Here is a 19,557-nt window from a genome sequence, read left to right as displayed (position 1 = left end):
ATTTACATTTCTTCATGCAAACGATGATGCAAATCTGCATGATGCAAGTCATGGTTCCCTCGTCCACCAATTCCCATTACAAAAACACACATGGACCGATTGATTGTAAGATACAGCACAGACACAGGCCCTTCGGCCCACTGAGTCCATGCTGACCATCGATCACCCGTTCACACTAGTTCTATGTTATCTTATTGAAACATAAGATTATTACGGGAATTGGGCATGTTGGGGGAGTCCAGAACCAGGGGCCACAGTTTCAGAATAAGAGGTAGGCAATTTAGAACGGAGATGTGGAAAAACATTTTCACCCAGAGAGTTGTGAATCTGTGGAATTCTCCGCCTCAGAAGGCAGTGGAGGCCAATTCTCTGGATGCTTTTAAGAGAGAGTTAGATAGAGCTCTTAAAGATTGCGGAGTCAGGGGATATGGGGAGAAGGCAGGAACGGGGTACTGATTATGGATGATCAGCCATGATCACAGTGAATGGTGATACTGGCTTGAAGGGCCGAATTGTCTATTGTCTATTGTCTATTTTCACATCCACTCCCTGCACACTAGGGGCCAATTTGCAGAGGGACATATTTATATTTTATTCATATTTCAGATACAGCGCGGAAACAGGCCTTTTCGGCCCACCAAGTCCGCGCCGCCCAGCGATCCCCGCACATTAACACGATCCTACACACACTAGGGACAATTTTTACATTTACCCAGTCAATTAACCTACATACCTGTACGTCTTTGGAGTGTGGGAGGAAACCGAAGATCTCGGAGAAAACCCACGCAGGTCACGGGGAGAACGTACAAACTCCTTACAGTACAGCACCCGTAGTCAGGATCGAACCTGAGTCTCCGGCGCTGCATTCGCTGTAAAGCAGCAACTCTACCGCTGCGCTACCGTGCCGACAATTAACCTTCAAACCCGCACGTCTTTGGGATGGAGGTGAACCTGGAGGAAACCCACGCAGTCACAGGGAGAACGTGCAAACTTCACACGGGCAGCACTCGAGGTCAGGATGGAAACTGGGTCTCTGGCGCTGTGAGGCAGTGGGTCTGCCAGCTTGCTCCATGGAGTCCAGGTGTATCTCTTGGTCAAGAGGCCTACCTGGGCCAGCAGATTAGGTGCAGGTGAATGGATTAGTGGACAACATCTCCAGTGTGAAGGACTCCTTGCATTCTTTGCTGGAAACAAAATACAGATTGTTTTGCAATCTATGATGAAGCCCTCTTGGGACGTCAGTTTGCAATTGCTGCAGATGTGAGGAAGTCCACTAGGAAATGTTATTTTGAGTGCTCGTTTTATGTTCGGCCTTGTGTTATGCCTTGAAAGAGTGACATCTGGAGAATGTCAATGGGGCGGGTCAAGCATTGACATCCTCCCTAAGGTTGCAACGGTGTCAGCATCAAACTGAGTCTGGTGATGTTCAAATCCACCAAAGGCTCTCTGTGTTTAACAAGTCCGGGCATCCCAGTGGAGGTAAGGGCCCCTTTCATTATAGGGCCCGATCTATGGGGCGGCACAGTGGCCTAGCGGTAGAGCTCAGTTTACAAGTTTGCAAGTTATAGGAGTAGAATTAGGCCATTCGGCCCATCGAGTCTACTCCGCCATTCAACCATGGCTGATTTCTGCCTTCTCTTTAGCAGTTTAGTTTAGAGATACAGCGCAGAAACAGGCCCTTCGGCCCACCCGGTCCGTGCCCACCAGTGATCCCCGCACACTAACATTTGTAGATCAATCCCCCGCCTAGGGGATTGATCTACAACATTATCCTACGCCCATTAGGGACAATTTTTACATTTGCCCAGCTAATTAACCTACAAGCCTGCACGTCTTTTGAGTATGGGAGGAAACCGAAGATCTCGGGAGAAAACTCACGCAGGTCACGGGGAGAACGTACACACACCGTACAGGCAGCACCCGTAGTCAGGATCGAACCCGGGTCTCTGGCGCTGTACGGCAGCAACTCTACCGCTGCACCACCGTGCCGCCATTCCCAATCCTAATCCCATTTGCCTACCTTCTCCCAATAAACCCCTTGACACCCATACTAATCAAAGAATCAATCCATCTTCCCGTAAGGATTGTGGAGGGGTTAAATAAACTAGAACAAACTAATGATTTGCAAGGAATTGGTTGCTCCGGCCTGTGTATTCTGTGTCATTTCCGTTCTTCTGTTTGTTTCTGTTTTCTCTTTCTGTTTGCCATTCCCTTCTCTGAATGAAAGATGGACTCCAGAGTGGAAAACAAGGCACTCGAGGCCACCTCCCCCCCCCCCCCCTGGCTGTGTTCACAGCCCCGGTACGATCAGGAAGAATGGCCTCACTTTTCAAAAGGACGGCCGATCATCACCAGGCAATTGTAACTAAGAGTGAGGAGAGAGTTTGTCAGCTGGGAGTTAGAGAACAAAGAGCAGGCACAGCACTAGACCCACAGTGGAACGAATGGTCTGGAACTGAAGGCTGGGGTTCACAAGTTCACAAGTTATAGGAGTAGAATTAGGCCATCCGACCCACCAAGTCCACTCCGACATTCAATCATGGCTGATCTCTGCCTCCTAATCCCATTCTCCTGCCTTCTCCCCGCAACCCTTGACACCCGTTCTAATCTAGAATTTGTCTAACTCGGCCTTAAAAATATCCACTGACTTGGCCTCCACAGCCCTCTGTGGCAATGAGTTCCACAGATTAACTACCCTCTGACTAAAGAAGTTCCTACTCACCTCCTTTCTAAAAGAGCACCCTTTAATTCTGAGACTGTGACCTCTGGTCCTCGACTCTCCCACCAGTGGAAACATCCTTTATACACCCACTCTATCTGTGCCTTTCATTATTCTTGGATAATAAGGATTGGATTGTAGGCCGGAGAAATTAAATCATTTCAATTGGGTCAAGCCATGGGCAGCACGGTGGCGCAGCAGTAGAACTACTGCCTCACAGAGCCAGAGACCCGGGTTCGATCCCGTCTGTACGGAGATTGTACATGCTCCCCGTGACCCGCGTGGGTTTTCTCCGAGATCTTCAGTTTCCTCCCACACTCCAAAAACGTGCGGGTTTGTAGGTTAATTGGCTTGGTATGAGTGTAAATCATCCCTAGTGTGTGTGTAAGATAGTGTAAGTGCCCGGGGATCGCTGGTCGGCGCGGACCCGGTGGGCTGAAGGGCCTGTTTCCGTGCTGTATCCGTGTACTAAATTAAACTAAACTAAACATATGAATGAGGAATAGCCTGAGCCTCCCCAGCCATTGTGCAGATGTGACCGTATTTGGAATTGTCCCCGCTCCATCGTGCTCCAGGCTGGATTGCCCTTGGCAGGGTCCGGTACAGGGAGATGTACAAATCAAGCAAAACCATGCAGAATCTGACTTGCAAAGCTTTGCACTATTTACAACTTAAATTCTTGAATAATCAGGACAGTGCAGTCTCCATCGATTATCCTGGCTTGTCATTAACATCCTGCTGCATAACTTCAGTTTTAAAAATCTACACAAATTGTCCATCGGCGGTCAGTGTGTGTTCTTGTAAGTTGGCTCAGAGAGGACCTGGTACCCTCTCTCTCAGTCTATAGTGGTCACTAGTTTAGTTTACAGATGCTCCTCGACATACGATGCTTCAACTTACGATATTTCAACTTTACAATGGTGCAAAAGCGATGCACATTCGGCACGGTAGAGTTGCTGCCTTACAGCGAATGCAGCGCCGGAGACCCGGGTTCGATCCCGACTACGGGCGCTGTCTGTACGGGGTTTGTACGTTCTCCCCGTGACCGCGTGGGTTTTCTCCGAGATCTTCGGTTTCCTCCCACACTCCAAAGACGTGCAGGTTTGTAGGTTAATTGGCTTGGTAAATGTAAAAACTGTCCCTAGTGGGTGTAGGATAGTGTTAGTGTGCGGGGATCGCTGGGCGGCGCGGACCCGGTGGGCCGAAAGGGCCTGTTTCCACGCTGTATCTCTAAACTAAACTAAACTAAACTAAACTAAACTAAACATTCAGTAGAAACCGTAGATTAGGTGGCTGTGATGTTTGGTAGGTTAGATATATTAAATGCATTTTTGACTTACTGTAGCGACCATAGAGAGTGGTCCTAGTCGTCGAACCCTCAGATTGGCCAGCAAGGTCACGTGTGGGTGCGACCGTAGGGATTGGTCCAGAGAGCGACACCGCTGATTGGACAGCGTTGACATGTGCGCTTTTGGCGCCCGAAAAGAGTCAGTTGGGAGACGTCTTCGAAGAGAACAGTTAGTTTTAATGGTTGTCTGTAATCTTGTTAAGAAAACTTTGTAATCGAATATTGCTGTCGCAATAAACTTCTTCAACAAAGAACAAGTTTCCAGTCTCGCCATATTACGATATTTTTGATTTACGATGGGTTTATCGGAACGTAAGTCGAGGAGCAACTGTAGTTTTGTTTATTGTTACGTGTGCTGAGGTACAGTGAAAAGCTTTTTGTTGTGTCAGCGGAAATAAATTTCTTCTCATCTCCTTTCTAAAGGTGCGCCTTTTATTCTGAGGCTGTGCCCTCTGGTGCTAGACTCTCCCACTAGTGGAAACATCCTCTCCACATCCACTCTATCCAGGCCGTCACTATTCGGTGAGTTTCAATGAGGTCCCCCCTCATCCTTCTAAACTCCAGTGAGTTCAGGCCCAGTGCTGTCAAATGCTCATCATATGTTAACCCCCAGGATCATTCTCAAAAAAACCTCCTCTGGACCCAATGCCAGCATATCTAGGGTTGCAACTGTTCTGTATATTGAGCTAAATTGGTTTTGTCCTGTATGGGACCGCCCTTGACCCGTATTAGGCCCGGGGGGAGGGGGGAGGGGGCTGTAGGCCCGGACACTGTAGGCCCGGACACTGTGGGCCCGGACACTGTAGGCCCGGACACTGTAGGCCCGGACACTGTAGGCCCTGACACTGTAGGCCCAGGGGCCACTGTAGGCCCAGACAATGTAGGCCCGAGGCCCGGGCGTCGCCTATCGGAGGTTGCGCAGCAACCCGCCTCCCAGCCCGGGCAGCCGCCATTGGTGGAGCGGGTGCACGTGGCCGCTGGCTGGGTGAGGTCACGTGGGGCGCAGGGCGGTGACATCACCTTGTCCCTTATTTGGGAGTGAGGAAGTTGGCAACCCTAAGCACATCCCTCCTGAGATATGGGGCAGAAAACTGCTCACAATCCTCCAAATGCGGTCTGACCAGCGCCTACCCCGTAACTCCCACTTTTTCTCCCCCTCCCACTCCCCTCCCCATGCACACCTAGACACCCACCTATTCATCCCCCCCCCCCCCCCCCCACCCTAGCTACTTTCTTCCCTCTAGCTTCACAATTCGTAACTCTTCAATCCTGTCTCATACCTTCTGTTTTTATCTCAGGCCTTTTATCCAACCATCTGCCTGTCAAACCCCTCCGCGCCTGACACATTTTGTCCTATCATCATATCATATCATATGTCGGGTACGTCGAACAATCCCTGTTCCAGACGTACACTGGCCCCATCCCCGAACTCTACCTCCGCTACATCGACGACTGCATTGGTGCTACCTCTTGCACCCATGCAGAACTCACTGACTTTATACACTTCACCTCCAATTTCCATCCTGCCCTTAAATATACCTGGACTATCTCTGACATCTCCCTCCCGTTTCTGGACCTCACCATCTCCATCACAGGAGAAAAATTAGTGACGGACATTTATTACAAGCCCACCGACTCGCACAGCTATCTGGACTACACTTCTTCCCACCCGGTCCCCTGCAAAAAGTCTATCCCCTACTCCCAATTCCTCCGTCTACGCCGCATCTGTGCCCGGGATGAGGTGTTTCAGACTAGGGCTTCCGAGATGTCCTCGTTTTTCAGAAAACGGGGCTTCCCCTCCTCCATTATAGATGAGGCTCTCACTAGGGTCTCTTCTACATCCCGCAGCTCCGCTCTTGCTCCCCATCCCCCCACTCGCAACAAGGACAGGATCCCCCTCGTTCTCACCTTCCACCCCACCAGCCAGCGGATCCAACATATCATCCACCAACATTTCCGTCACCTACAACAGGACCCCACCACTGGCCATATCTTCCCATCCCCTCCCCTCTCTGCATTCCGCAGAGACCGTTCCCTCCGCAACTCCCTGGTCCACTCGTCCCTTCCTACCCAAACCACCCTAACCCCGGGCACTTTCCCTTGCAACCGCACGAGATGCAACACCTGTCCCTTTACCTCCCCCCTCAACTCCATCAAAGGACCCAAACATTCTTTCCAGGTGAGACAGAGGTTCACCTGCACCTCCTCCAACCTCATCTATTGCATCCGCTGCTCTAGATGTCAACTCATCTATATCGGCGAAACCAAGCGCAGGCTCGGCGATCGCTTCGCTGAACACCTGCGCTCGGTCCGCATTAACGCCACTGATCTCCCGGTGGCCCAGCACTTCAACTCCCCCTCCCATTCCCAGTCTGACCTCTCTGTCATGGGCCTCCTCCAGTGCCATAGTGAGGCCCGCCGGAAATTGGAGGAGCAGCACCTCATATTTCGCCTGGGCAGTTTGCGGCCCGGTGGTATGAACGTCGACTTCTCCAACTTCAGATAGCTCCTCTGTCCCTCCCTTCCCCTCCTCCTTCCCAGATCTCCCTCTATCTTCCTGTCTCCACCTATATCCTTCCTTTGTCCCACCCCCGACATCAGTCTGAAGAAGGGTCTCGACCCGAAACGTCACCCATTCCTTCTCTCCCGAGATGCTGCCTGACCTGCTGAGTTACTCCAGCATTTTGTGAATAAATCGATTTGTACCAGCATCTGCAGTTATTTTCTTATACTACATATCATATCATATATATACAGCCGGAAACAGGCCTTTTCGGGCCACCAAGTCCGCGCCGCCCAGCGATCCCCGCACATTAACACTATCCTACACCCTCTAGGGACAATTTTTACATTTACCCAGCCAATTAACCTACATACCTGTACGTCTTTGTATCTCTTCCCCCTTCCAGCTTTCCTATCTCCCAACCCCCCCCCCCCCCCCCCCCCCACCTCCACCACCCCCCCTACAATGAGTCTGAAAAGGGTCGTGATCCAAAACGTCACCTATCCGTGTTCTCCAGAGATGTTACCAGACCTGAAAAGTTACTCCAGCACTTTGTGTCCATTTTTGGATAACTCCTTGATAGACGCAAAATGCTGGAGTAACTCAGCGGGACAGGCAGATTCTCTGGAGAGAAGGAATGGGTGACGTTTCAGGTCGAGACCCTTCTTCAGAAGGAACAGATAACCCCTGCTCCTTTCTCGTCCATATTCTGTCTGGCCTCTACTTAAATAAATCTACATGTCATCGCATAATTTATTCATCCAGAGTTCTTCCTAGTTTGGTATCATCTGCAAATGTATTTTGTTTAATTCTGGGGTCTAAACTATTAATGTAAATTGTGACTATCAGTGTTTCATTATAGTTTAGTTTAGAGATACAGCGCAGAAACAGGCCCTTCACCGACCAGCAACCCCCGCACATTAACACAATCCTACACGCACTAGGGACAATTTTTACATTTGCCAAGCCAATTTACCTACAACTCTTTGGAGTGTGGGAGAAAACCGAAGATCTCGGAGAAAAAACCCACACAGGTCACGGGGAGAACGTACAAACTCCGTACAGACAGCACCCGTGGTCAGGATGGAACCCGGGTCTCCGGCGCTGTGAAGCAGAAACTCTACCGCTGTGCCACTGTGCTGCCCCAGTGATCTTGGCTCTGATCCGTGTGCATTGCTGTTGTTTCCATTCCTCTGCCTTCTGTCTCAATTCAACCTGTCAATCCACACTGCTGCCTCTTCCCTGACTGCACAATCTATCATTGATCATCCGTGCAGCACGGTGGCGCAACGGTAGACCTACCGCCTCACAGCGCCAGAGACCCAGGTTCCATCCTGATCACGGGTACTGTCTGAATGGACTTTGTACGTTCTCCCCATGACCTGCGTGGGGTTTTTTTTAGATTTAGATTTAGAGATACAGCGCAGAAACAGGCTCTTCGGCCCACTGCACATTTTAACACTATCCTACACACACTAGGGATTTTTTTTAAACATTTTACCCAGTCAATTAACCTACATACCTGTACGTCTTTGGAGTGTGGGAGGAAACTGAAGGTCTCGGAGAAATCCCACGCAGGTCACGGGGAGAACGTACAAACTCCGTACAGACGGCGCCCGTAGTCAGGATCGAACCTGAGTCTCAGGCGCTGCATTCGCTGTAAGGCAGCGACTCTACCGCTGCGCCACCGAGATCTCCACTTTCCTCCCACACTCCAAAGACGTAGAGGTTTGTAGGTTAATTGGCTTGGTATAATTGTATAAATGTAAACATTGGCCCTAGTGTGTGATCATGTTAATGTGTGGGGATCGCCGGTTGGCGGGTATGGTTGACAAAGGGCCTGTTTCCACGCTGTATCTCTGAATCAAACTAAACACATGAACAGGCCCTTTGGCCCACAATGACTGTGTCTAAAATGATGCCAAATAAAACGGTTCATCAGCTTATATGTGATCTATATCCTCCATTCCCTGCATATCCGCGTACCTATCTAAAAGCCTCTTAAATGCCTATCTTATCTGCTTCCAGCCCCAAAAATTGAGGCTGGGCGATTTTTATTACAGTAACGAGCCTAGGAGATGCTGCATATTCATCTGCCTATCTACAAGGCTTCTAAACACCACTATCATATCTGCCTCCACCATCATCCCTGGCAGAGTTCCAGATACTCACCACTATCTGTGTCAGAAACACTTACCCCACACATCTCCTTAAAGCCTTTCCCCTCTGACCCTGAAGCTATGATACCTCTCATCTTTGATACTTCCATCGTGAAAAATGGTTCCGAGCGTCTCCTCTCTCCGTGCCTTTCATTATTTTATAAACATTTATCAGAACCTCCCCCCAACCTTAATTCACCAAAGACAGCAATCCAAGTTTGTCCAAGCTCTCCTTAAAGGTAAATGTAAAAATTGTCCCCAGTGGGTGTGGGATGGTGTTAATGTGGGGGGATCGCTGGTCGGCGCGGGCCCGGTGGGCCGAAGGGCCTGTTTCCGCGCTGTATCTCTAAACTACACTAAACTAAAGCTAATACTCTCTAATCCAGGCGGCATTCTGACACACCCTCTTCTGCACCCTCTCCAAAGCCACCACATGCTTCCAGTTATGAGATTTTTTTTTAGAGATACAGCGCGGAAACAGGCCCTTCGGCCCACCGGGTCCACGCCACCCAGCGATCCCCGCACATTAACACTATCCTACACCCTACGGACAATTTTTACATTTGCCCAGCCAATTAACCTACATACCTGCACGTCTTTAGAGTGTGGGAGGAAACCGAAGATCTCGGAGAAAACCCACGCAGGTCACGGGGAGAACGTACAAACTCCGTATAGACGGCGCCCGTAGTCAGGATCGAACCTCAGTCTCCGGCGCTGCATTCGCTGTAAGGCAGCAACTCTACCGCTGCGCCACCGTGCCGCAGAGACGAACAGAACTGCTCACAATACTCCAAATGTGGCCGAACCAAAGTATTATGTTTGTACTATCGGACTATAGACTATTGGACCCTCGCTCGGACTGTCTTTGATCAGACTTTACTGGACTTTATCTTGCACTAAACGTTATTCACATTATTCCCTTCATCGTGTATCGGTGCAGTGCAGATGGCTCGATTGTAATCATGTACTGACTTAACACGCAACAAAAGCTTTTCACTGTACCTCGCTCGGTACATGTGACAATAAACTAAACTCATTATAGAGCTGCGACATGACTTTCTCACACTTGTATTGAATGTCCCGACCGATGAAGGCAAGTATACCACAGGTCTTGTCGACCACTCAATCTATTTGGTGGTGAATCTGTGGAAGGCTGTGGAAGGCCAAGTCAATGGATATTTTTAAGGCGTAGATAGATAGATTCTTGATTAGTAAAAGTGCCAGGGGTTGTGGGGAGAAGGCAGGAGAATGGGGTTGAGAGGGAAAGATAGAACAGCCATGGTGGAGTAGACTTGATGGGCCAAATGGCCTAATTCTACTCCTTTGACTTATCAACTTACTTGTTGCCTTTCTCTATTCTCTTTGTCACTTCCCCAAAACACTCAACATAAGTTGTTCAAGCAAGACTTGCCTTTTGAAACGCATGTTGACTATTCCTCGATGTTGCAATGTTCTGTCCTTCAGTGAGAATTAGCTTGTTCGTCCTCCCAATGTTGAGCTGATTGGACTATTATTCCCCAGATCTTTGGTCCCTTGTAATTACAGGCATCATGTTAACTAACCACTTATTGAATTATTAAATATGCACTGTAATGTGTGCAGTATCTCTTCACCAGCTTGTTTATCCACTGACTGGTTAGCATGAAGCAAAAGCTTTTCACTGTACACGTGACAGTAAACTAAACTAAACTCAACTCAACTAAAATATATCAGTGCAGAGGGTTGTGGACACAGCCCAGACCATCACACAAACCAAAGGTATCACAAAATGCTGGAGTAACTCAGCGGGTCAGGCAGCATCTCTGGAGAGAAGGAATGGGTGACGTTTCGGGTCTCGTATTGTCCCGTATTAGGCCCGGGGGGCGCTGTAGTCCCGGACACTTAGGCCCAGACACTGTAGGCCCGGACACTGTAGACCCGGACACTGTAGGCCCAGACAGTGTAGGCCTGGACACTGTAGGCCCGGGGGCTGCTTTAGGCCCGGACACTGTAGGCCCGGACACTGTAGGCCCCGACACTGTAGGCCCGGATGGACACTGTAGGCCCAGGGGCTTCTGTAGGCCCAGACAGTGTAGGCTAACGGAGTGTGTTCGGGGAGTGGGGCCTTGTGTGTTCACCTGACGGAGGTTGCATAGCAACCCGCCTTCTGGCCCAGGCGGCCGCCAATGGTGGAGCGGGAGCACGTGGCCGCTGGCTGGGTGAGGTCACATGGGGCATGGCCGGTGACATCACCTTTTGTCCCGTATTTGGGAGTGAGATAGTTGGCACCCCTAATCGGGACCCGCTCCAGGAAACCCAGTGCATGGACGGGACGCGGCCTGCAGCGGCACGGAGTGGCGGAGGATGTCTACAACGTCACTTGGCCAGGCTGATTCTGCAACGCCACCAGGACAACAGGCCCTGATGGCCAGGTGCACCTAAAGCAACTTGGACTTTGAAAATTGTGTCAAAGACAGAAAGAGCTCCAGTTGAACAATGTGTAGGAAGGAACTGCAGATGCAGGTTAAGATGGGTCTCGACCTGAAACCCGTGCGGCACGGTGGAGCAGCGGTAGAGTTGCTGCCTTACAGTGAATGCAGCGCCGAAGACTCAGGTTCGATCCTGACTATGGACGCTGTCTGTACGGAGTTTGTACGTTCTCCCCGTGACCTGCGTGGGTTTTCTCCGAGATCTTCGGTTTCCTCCCACACTCCAAAGACGTACAGGTTTGTAGGTTAATTGGCTGGGCAAATGTAAAAATTGTCCCTAGTGGGTGTAGGATAGTGTTAATGTGCGGGGATCGCTGGGCGGCGCGGACCCGGTGGGCCGAAGGGCCTGTTTCTGCGCTGTATCTCTAATCTAAAAATCTAAAGAAACGTCACCCATTCCTTCACTCCAGAGATGCTGCCTGTCCCGCTGAGTTACTCCAGCATTTTGTGACCTGTTAAACATGACTGACCCCTAGTGGCCCAAACGCAGATTTCAGTCAGTTCTTGCAGCTCACAGCAGAGGCACTCCATCAGAACGGAATCCCATCGTAAGCTGAGAGTACCTGTAGTTTAGTTTAGAGATACAGCTTGGGAACAGGCCCTTCGGCTTAACCTACAAACTTGTACGCCTTTTGAGTGTGGGAGGAAACCGAAGATCTCGGAGAAAACCCACGCGGTTACAGGGAGAACGTACAAACTCAGCACCTGTGGTCAGGATTAAACCCGGGTCTCTGGCGCTGTGAGGCAGCAACTCTACCGCTGCGCCACTGCGCTGATATCCTGAATTCTCGATATCTGAAGAGTAATCTGTGAAAATGGTGCATTTTAACTTTGATACAGATTTGGAGAAGCAAACTAGATCACATTGAATAATTCCTGCAAAGTGTTCAGATTTCATCAACAGTCTGTCCCAGTACTCTGGGCTAGAGATTGGAATGATGAGGGGCGTATCTCATTGAAACCTCCCAGATAATGAAAGGCTCTAGTCACAGTACTAGAAACTCGCTGGAGTTTAGAAGGATGAGGAGGGGTGGGATCACATTGAAAGCTACCGGATAATGAAAGGCCTGGATGGAATGGATGTATCCAGTAGTGGGAGAGTCTAGGACCAGAGGACTTATCCTCAGAATAAAAGGAGGTGCCTTCAAAATGGTTTGGAGATACTGTATCTCCATCCAAGACCACAGGAAATTACAGAGAGTTGTGGACGCATTACACAGACCAACCTTCCCTTCCATTGATTCCATCTACACCTCACGCTGCCTCGGCAAGGCCAGCAGCATCATCAAGGACAAGTCTCACCCCGGTCACTCCCCCTTCTCCCCTCTCCCATCAGGCAAAAGGTTCAGAAGTGTGAAAACGCACTCCTCCAGATTTAGGGACAGTTTGTTCCCAGCTGTTATCAGGCAACTGAATCTTTCTATTAGCAACTAGAGAGAGGTCCTGACTAGGGATGCCAACTCTCTCACTCCCAAATAAGGGACAAGGTGACGTCACCGCCCCATGCCTCACGTGTCCTTACCCAGCCTGCGGCCACGTGCTCCTGCTCCACCAATGGCGGCTGCCCGGACTGGAGGCGGGTTGTTACGCAACCTCCGTTAGGCGGCGCATGGGCCTCCGGACCTACACTGTCCAGGCCTACACTGTCCAGGCCTACACTGTCCAGGCCTACACTGTCCAGGGCTACACTGTCCAGACCTACACTGTCCAGGCCTACACTGTCCAGGCCTACACTGTCCAGACCTACACTGTCCAGACCTACACTGTCCGGAAGGTAGACACAGATTTTAACCAGCATTTGCAGTTGTTTTTCCTACTACACTGTCCGGACCTGCACTGTCCAGGCCCAATGCACCCCCCAGGCCTAATATGGGACAAGGGCGGTCCCGTACGGTACAAACTAATTTACCCCAAAATAAGGGATGTCCCGGCTAATATGGGACAGTTGGCAACCCTAGTCCTGACCTACCATCTACCTCACTGGAGACCCTCGGACTATCTTTAATCGGGCTGTACTGGACTATCTTGCACCAAACGTTATTCCCTTGATTTTATGTATAGCTTTTCTGCTGATTGGATAGCGAGCAACAAAAAAGCTTTTCAGTGTACCTCAGAACATGTGGCAATAATGAACTCAACTAAACTGAAGACTCTACATCCTTCATATAACGGAGTGTCCAGAACTGCACACAAAATCACAAATGTGCCCGAACTAAATCCTACAGAACTGCATCATGATTTCCTGACTCTTTTTCTCAATACTCTTTCCCCCTCTCAGCTTAAAGCTATGCCCTCTAGTTTTTGACACTCCCACCCTGGGGAAAAGGGTCTGGCTATCTGCCCTATCTATGCCTCCCATGATTTTATATACCTCTACCACATCTCTCTTCAGCCTTCAACTCCAGGGGAAAAAAACCAAGTTTGCCCAAGCTCCTAACAATGACAGAATACGGCAAAGTAGTGCAGGACAGCACAGTGGCACAGCGGGTAGAGCCGCTGCCTCATCGACCCAGATACCCCGGTTCGATCCTGGCCTCGGGTGCTGTCTGTGTGAAGTCGCACGTTCTCCCCGTAACCGTGTGGATTTTCTCTGGGTACCATGGTTTCCTCCCACATCCCAAAGACATGGGGGGATCTTATAAAAACATATAAAATTCTTAAGGGGTTGGAGAGGCTAGATGCGGGGAGATTGTTCTCGATGTTGGGGAAGTCCAGAACCAAGGGTCACAGCTTAAGGATAAGGGGGAAGTCTTTTAGGACCGAGATGAGAAAACATTTCTTCACACAGAGAGTGGTGAGTCTGTGGAATTCTCTGCCGCAGAAGGTAGTTGAGGCCAGTTCATTGGCTATATTTAAGAGTGAGTTAGATGTGGCCCTTGTGGCTAAAGGGATCAGGGGGTATGGAGAGAAGGCAGGTACAGGTTACTGAGCTGGATGATCAGCCATGATCATATTGAATGGCGGTGCAGGCTCGAAGGGCCGAATGGCCTACTCCTGCACCTATTTTCTATGTTTCTATGTTTCTATGTTAATTAGCCCACTGTAACTTGACCTTCTTCTTCTTCTTGCGTTTGAGGCAGCAGAAGTTATGAAGCTGCTTCTGCTTCTGCTGTCTCTGCTTGTTGTCGTTCATCTGACTGAGGTCAGTTGACAGGGCTCACCACGGGGAGGTCGACAACGTGAGCCCCTAACTTGACTTAATGAGCAGGGAGCGGATGTGAAAGTGGGATAACGTAGAACTAGCGCAAACATAAGATCGAGGGGCCCGTTTCCATGCTGTATCTCTAAACTCTCCTTAGACCTAATGCCCACTAACCCAGTGATGTGACTGCTAGTTTAAGGTAGAGTCAGGGCGCATCTCTGGAGAGAAGGAATGGGTGACGTTTCGACTAAAGTCTGAAGAAGGGTCTCGACCCGAAACGTCACCCATACCTTCTCTCCTGAGATGCTGCCTGCCCCGCTGAGTTACTCCAGCATTCTGTGTCTACCTTCGATTTAAACCAGCATCTGAAGGTTTTGTATCCTACTGACGTTCAGTTCAGTTCAGTTCAGTGTGGCATGCCTCGGAGAACCCGAAATAAGGCGAGCAGCCAGGAGGGTTAAAGGCAGGTATTTTAATTGGCAAATCACTAGCCACTATAATGCTGGGCAGTCGTACGTTTTCTCCGCTCCAGAGGATATCTGCAGACTGCCCCAGTGCCAAAACCCCCCCACTATATAGACCCAACCCCTGGGCCGTCCCCGGACTAAGTGCTGAGGGGTTCGACGCACAGGGTGGCCTGACCTCTGGGAGACCCCACCCCCTCCAGAACCGGAGGCATCAGACACACGCACACGACAACCGGCTCACGTACGCATGCCCATGTCCATAGATGTCGGGGCAGGCGTAGGCACAGGCGGAGGGGCCTTGCCGCTCCAATGGCCCGCGGGCAAGGCTGGGTCGATGTCCAGGTGAGCTGGCTTGAGGCGACCGACTGACACGCTGACCCCCAATGTCCTGCACGAAAGTTGTCTGTCCTTGCTGCAGCACCTTGAACGGGCCCTCATACGGCCATTGGAGCGGCGCCCGGTGGGCGTCCCGGCGCAAACAAACGTGTTGATAGTCCTGCAGGGCCGCTGGCATGTGCGGGCGAAACGTCCCATGGTTCTACGTGGGAACAGGTGCGAGCTTACCCACCCGCTCGCGGAGGCGCTGTAGGGCGGTTGAGGGTGGTTCCGGATGATCCGTCGCCGGTGGTACAAACACCCCGGGTACGGTGAGCGGGGCCCCGTAGACTAGCTCCGCCGAGGAAGCCGGCAAATCTTCCTTGGGGGCGGTGCAAACTCCCAGCAGGACCTACGGCAGTGCATCGAACCAGTCTGGGGTGGGTAAGCCGCGCCTTCAGAGTGGCCTTGAGCTGCCGGTGGGACATCTCCACCAGACCGTTTGCCTGTGGGTGTTAGGCCCTGGTGTGGTGAAGCTGCACACCCAACAGGCGAGCCATAGCCGACCACAGCTCGGAAGTGAACTGTGGCCCACAGTCTGAGGAGATGTCCACTGGCACCCTGTAACGGGCTAGCCAGTGCACTGAGAAAGCCTGGGCACACGTGACCGTGGAAGTACTGGCCAGTGGAATGGCCTCCGGCCACCGAGTGAAGAGATCCACCACCGTGAGGAGGTGGGAGACGCCGCGGGATGGAGGAAGCGGGCCCACCATGTCCACGTGGACGTGGTCAATACGGCGTTGCGGCAAGTCGAACCGCTGCTGAGGCGCTCGGGTATGGCGCTGAATTTTGGCGGTCTGGCAGGCGATGCAGCACCGGGCCCAGTGACCAACCTGCTCACGCAGGCCGTGCCACATGAAACACGAGGCCACCAAGCTGTCGACGCCCGGATGGTGGGGTGCGTGAGCCCATGGATTGCATCACAAATCCTATGGCGCCAGGCCGCCGGCACGATGGCAACGAAGCGCTGGCCGGCTCGAAAGGCAAGTCCTCAGGCGTAGACCGGAGATGGCAGTCTGGTAGGCCGACATCTCGTTGTCCTCCCGCTGGGCGGCCACTAGGGCTGAGTAATCAATTCCCAGACACATCCCTTGCACGGCATCGACGGCGGGGTGAGACAGTGCAGCGGCGACACGCTTCTCCCTCCCTTCCACGAAACCCACGTCAGTGGTGAATTCGGACACAAGGGCGAGTTGGCGCTGCTGCCGAGCGGACCACGGATCGGAAATCTGCGCAAAAGCAAATGTAAGTGGCTTGTGGTCCGTGAAGGCAGTGAATGCCCAGCCTTCCAAAAAATAGCAGAAGTGATGCACCGCGAGGTAGAGGATGTGGAGCTCCCGATCTAAGGCGCTGGACTTGCGCTGGGCATTGGATAGATGTTTACTAAAGAACGCCAAGGGCCGCCAATACCCGTCCACGAGCTGCTCTAGGACCGCGCCTACCGCGCCCATCGCTGAGTTGCAAGCGTCCACAGTCAGGGCGGTCGGGGCACCTTCCCGTGGGTGGACGAGCAACATCGCCCTAGCGAGGGCCTCCTTAGCGCTGTCGAAGGCGCCCACGGCCTCATCGTGCCACGCTATGGTCTTCTTCTTACCCGCCAGGAGGTAAACAAAGGCCGCAAGATGCGGGCTGCAGCTGGGCACGAACCGGTGGAAAAATGCCACCATGCCCACAAACACCCGCAGGCCGCGTACCGTTGACGGCCGTGGAAATTGGCGGATATCGTCCACTTTTGCCGGTAATGGGGCTGCACCCTGCGGGGTTGCCCGATCACCCAGGAAGTCGAGGACAACCCGAACCCGGGTCTCTGGCGCTGTGAGGCAGCAACTCTACCGCTGCACCACCCACTGTGCGTCGAGCAGCGTCTGTGTGGGGAAAGGAACTGGTGACACCCTGCGTCAGGGCTGGTGACACCCTGCGTCAGGGCTGGTGACACCCTGCGTCAGGGCTGGTGACACCCTGCGTCAGGGCTGGTGACACCCTGCGTCAGGGCTGGTGACATCCTGCGTCAGGGCTGACTGTGGAGAGGGAATCTGATCTCAAGAGGGAAACAATGTGGAGAGCTGTGGACCATGGTGGAGGATGGGGGCAAGAAGGGAAGGGGAGGTTTAGTTTAGTTTAGAGATACAACGCAGAAACAGAGATGCAGCCCACCGAGTCCTCGCCAACCAGCGATCCCCGCACACTAACGCTATCCTACGCACTCAGGACAATTTATCATTTTTATCGAAGCCAATTACCTTACAGACCTGCACATCTTTGGAGTGTGAGAGGAAACCGGAGAAACCCCACGCGGGTCACAGGGAGAACGTATAAACTCCGTACAGACAGCACCCGTAGTCAGCATCGAACCCAGGTCTCTGGCACTGCTTCTACCATGTTTTGATTAGTACAGGTGTCAGGGTTGTGGGGAGAAGGCAGGAGAATGGGGTTAGGAGCCATGATTGAATGGCGGAGTAGACTTGATGAGCCGAATGGCCTAATTCCACTCCTATCACTCATGACCATATGAGAGCATTGAGCTCTATCTTCAGGGAGAGAAAAGAGCTTCAGCAAAGACAGGCAGAGAGAAAGAGAGTGGACTTGGTGATAGCCAGACAGGAGACTCGAATACGTAGAGGGGCGTGAGAACTGTTATTTTGCATCGTTACTTTATTGATAGTTGATAGTTTTTCTGTGATTTGCTTGTTTTTGATGGATAGTTATTTGTCCTTTTCGCCATGTGCTTCCTCCATTCATTGATCCTTGAATCCTGAATATATTTCATCACAGATGGAGGGAGCAGGAGTCTGTGAAATGAGGGACGTGTGAGAGATGCCATCCTCACAAGAGATAGGGTGGGAAGAGCTGTCGTCAAGGTAGCTGCAGGAGGCCAGTGGGTTCATAGTAAATGTCAGTGGGTAGTTTGCCTCCAGAGATGGAATCAGAGAGATTTAGAAAAGGTGGTGCAGCGATAGAGTTGTTGCCTTACAGTGGAGACGGTTCGATTCCAACTACGGATGCTGTCTGTACGGAGTTTGTACATTCTCCCTGTGACCTAATTGGGTTTTCTCCGAGATCTTCGGTTCCCACCCACACTCCAAAGACGTACAGGTTTGTAGGTTAACTGGCTTGGTGTCTGTGTAGTGTCTGTCAGGCCAACATTTTATATCGGTCCATTTCAATTTGATAAAAGAATGTTTAATAAAAGTAACAAAGTGGAAAGCTCAAAGCTACAAAGAAAAGAAAAGGGGAATGGGTTTCCCTCCAGATATACCACCCTCAGGAGATATAGAGTATAAGTTAGATGTTTTGCCACCAACGTGGAAGGAAGTGGAAGCTGCAACAAGGCGTGTAAAGGCTTCTTCGGCCCCAGGGCCATAATGGAGTCCGTTGCCGGGTATATAAATGTGCATCTGATGTGCTTAGATTCTTGTGGAGGCTCTTGCGGGAGAAGCAGGTCATAGCAAGGGTTTGGCGTAGAGCAGGGAGAATTTTCATTCCCGAGGAAAAAGAGTCTTGAGATTTAAGTCAGTTTAGGCCTTTATGTAGGGGTGCCAACTATCTCACTCCCAAATACGGGACAAGGTGATGTCACCGCCCCGCGCCCCACGTAACCTCACCCAGCCAGCGGCCACGTGCTCCAGCTCCACCAATGGCGGCCGCCCGGGACGGGAGGCGGGTTGCTACGCAACCTCCGTTAGGCGGCGCCCGGGCCTCTGGACCTAGACTGTCTGGAGCTAAAATGTTGGAAACCTAAAGTGTCCGGACCTAAACTGTCGGGACCTACAGCGTCGGGGCCTACAGTGTCCGGGCCTACAGTGTCTGGGCCTACAGCATCCGGGCCTACAGCATCTGGGCCTACAGTGTCCGGGCCTACAGCGTCCAGGCCTACAGCATCCCCCAGGCCTAATAAGGACAAGGGCGGTCCCGTACGGGACAAACCAATTTAGCCCAAAATAAGGGATGTTATGGCTAATATGGGACAGATGGCAACCCTTCCTATATGTCTCCTAAATGTAGAGGGCAATATTTTCTTTGGCGTAGTGGCACAGAGTCTGGCAAGTTATTTAGAAGGGAACAGGTTAATAGATACCACAGTGCAGAAGGCAGGAGTCCCAGGTTTTGCAGGTTGCTTGGAACACATTAGTGTGATATGGCACCAGATTCAGACAGCCAAGCTCGAGAGAAGAGATTTGCATGTAGTGTTTCTGGATCTGGTAAATGCATTTGGATCTTAGTTTTTAGTTTAGTTTGGAGATAAAGCGCGGAAACAGGCTATTTCGGCCCACCGGGCCCGCACCGACCAGCGATGCCCATACGGACAGCACCCATAGTCAGGATCGAACCCGGGTCCCCAGCGCAGTAACCCTACCGCTGCACCACCGTGCCGCCCC

At 51.5% G+C, this 19,557-nt stretch overlaps 1 protein-coding gene across 1 annotated transcript in view; it reads right to left on the bottom strand.

Annotated features, from left to right (window-relative positions):
- The window catches only part of LOC144609936 (uncharacterized), a 342,403-nt gene extending 327,083 nt beyond the window's left edge, over nt 1-15,320 (bottom strand). Inside the window, exon 1 of the mRNA XM_078428342.1 lies at nt 15,052-15,320. Coding sequence (XP_078284468.1) covers nt 15,052-15,320 — 269 coding nt within the window. The remainder of the gene's footprint in view (nt 1-15,051) is intronic.
- Nucleotides 15,321-19,557: the final 4,237 nt, after the last annotated feature.

Source organism: Rhinoraja longicauda, chromosome 35, assembly GCF_053455715.1.
Source record: "Rhinoraja longicauda isolate Sanriku21f chromosome 35, sRhiLon1.1, whole genome shotgun sequence".
Classification (NCBI taxonomy): Eukaryota; Metazoa; Chordata; class Chondrichthyes; order Rajiformes; family Arhynchobatidae; genus Rhinoraja; species Rhinoraja longicauda.
Note: the sequence above shows the minus strand (reverse complement) of the source record. Positions and strands in the feature narration are given on the sequence as shown.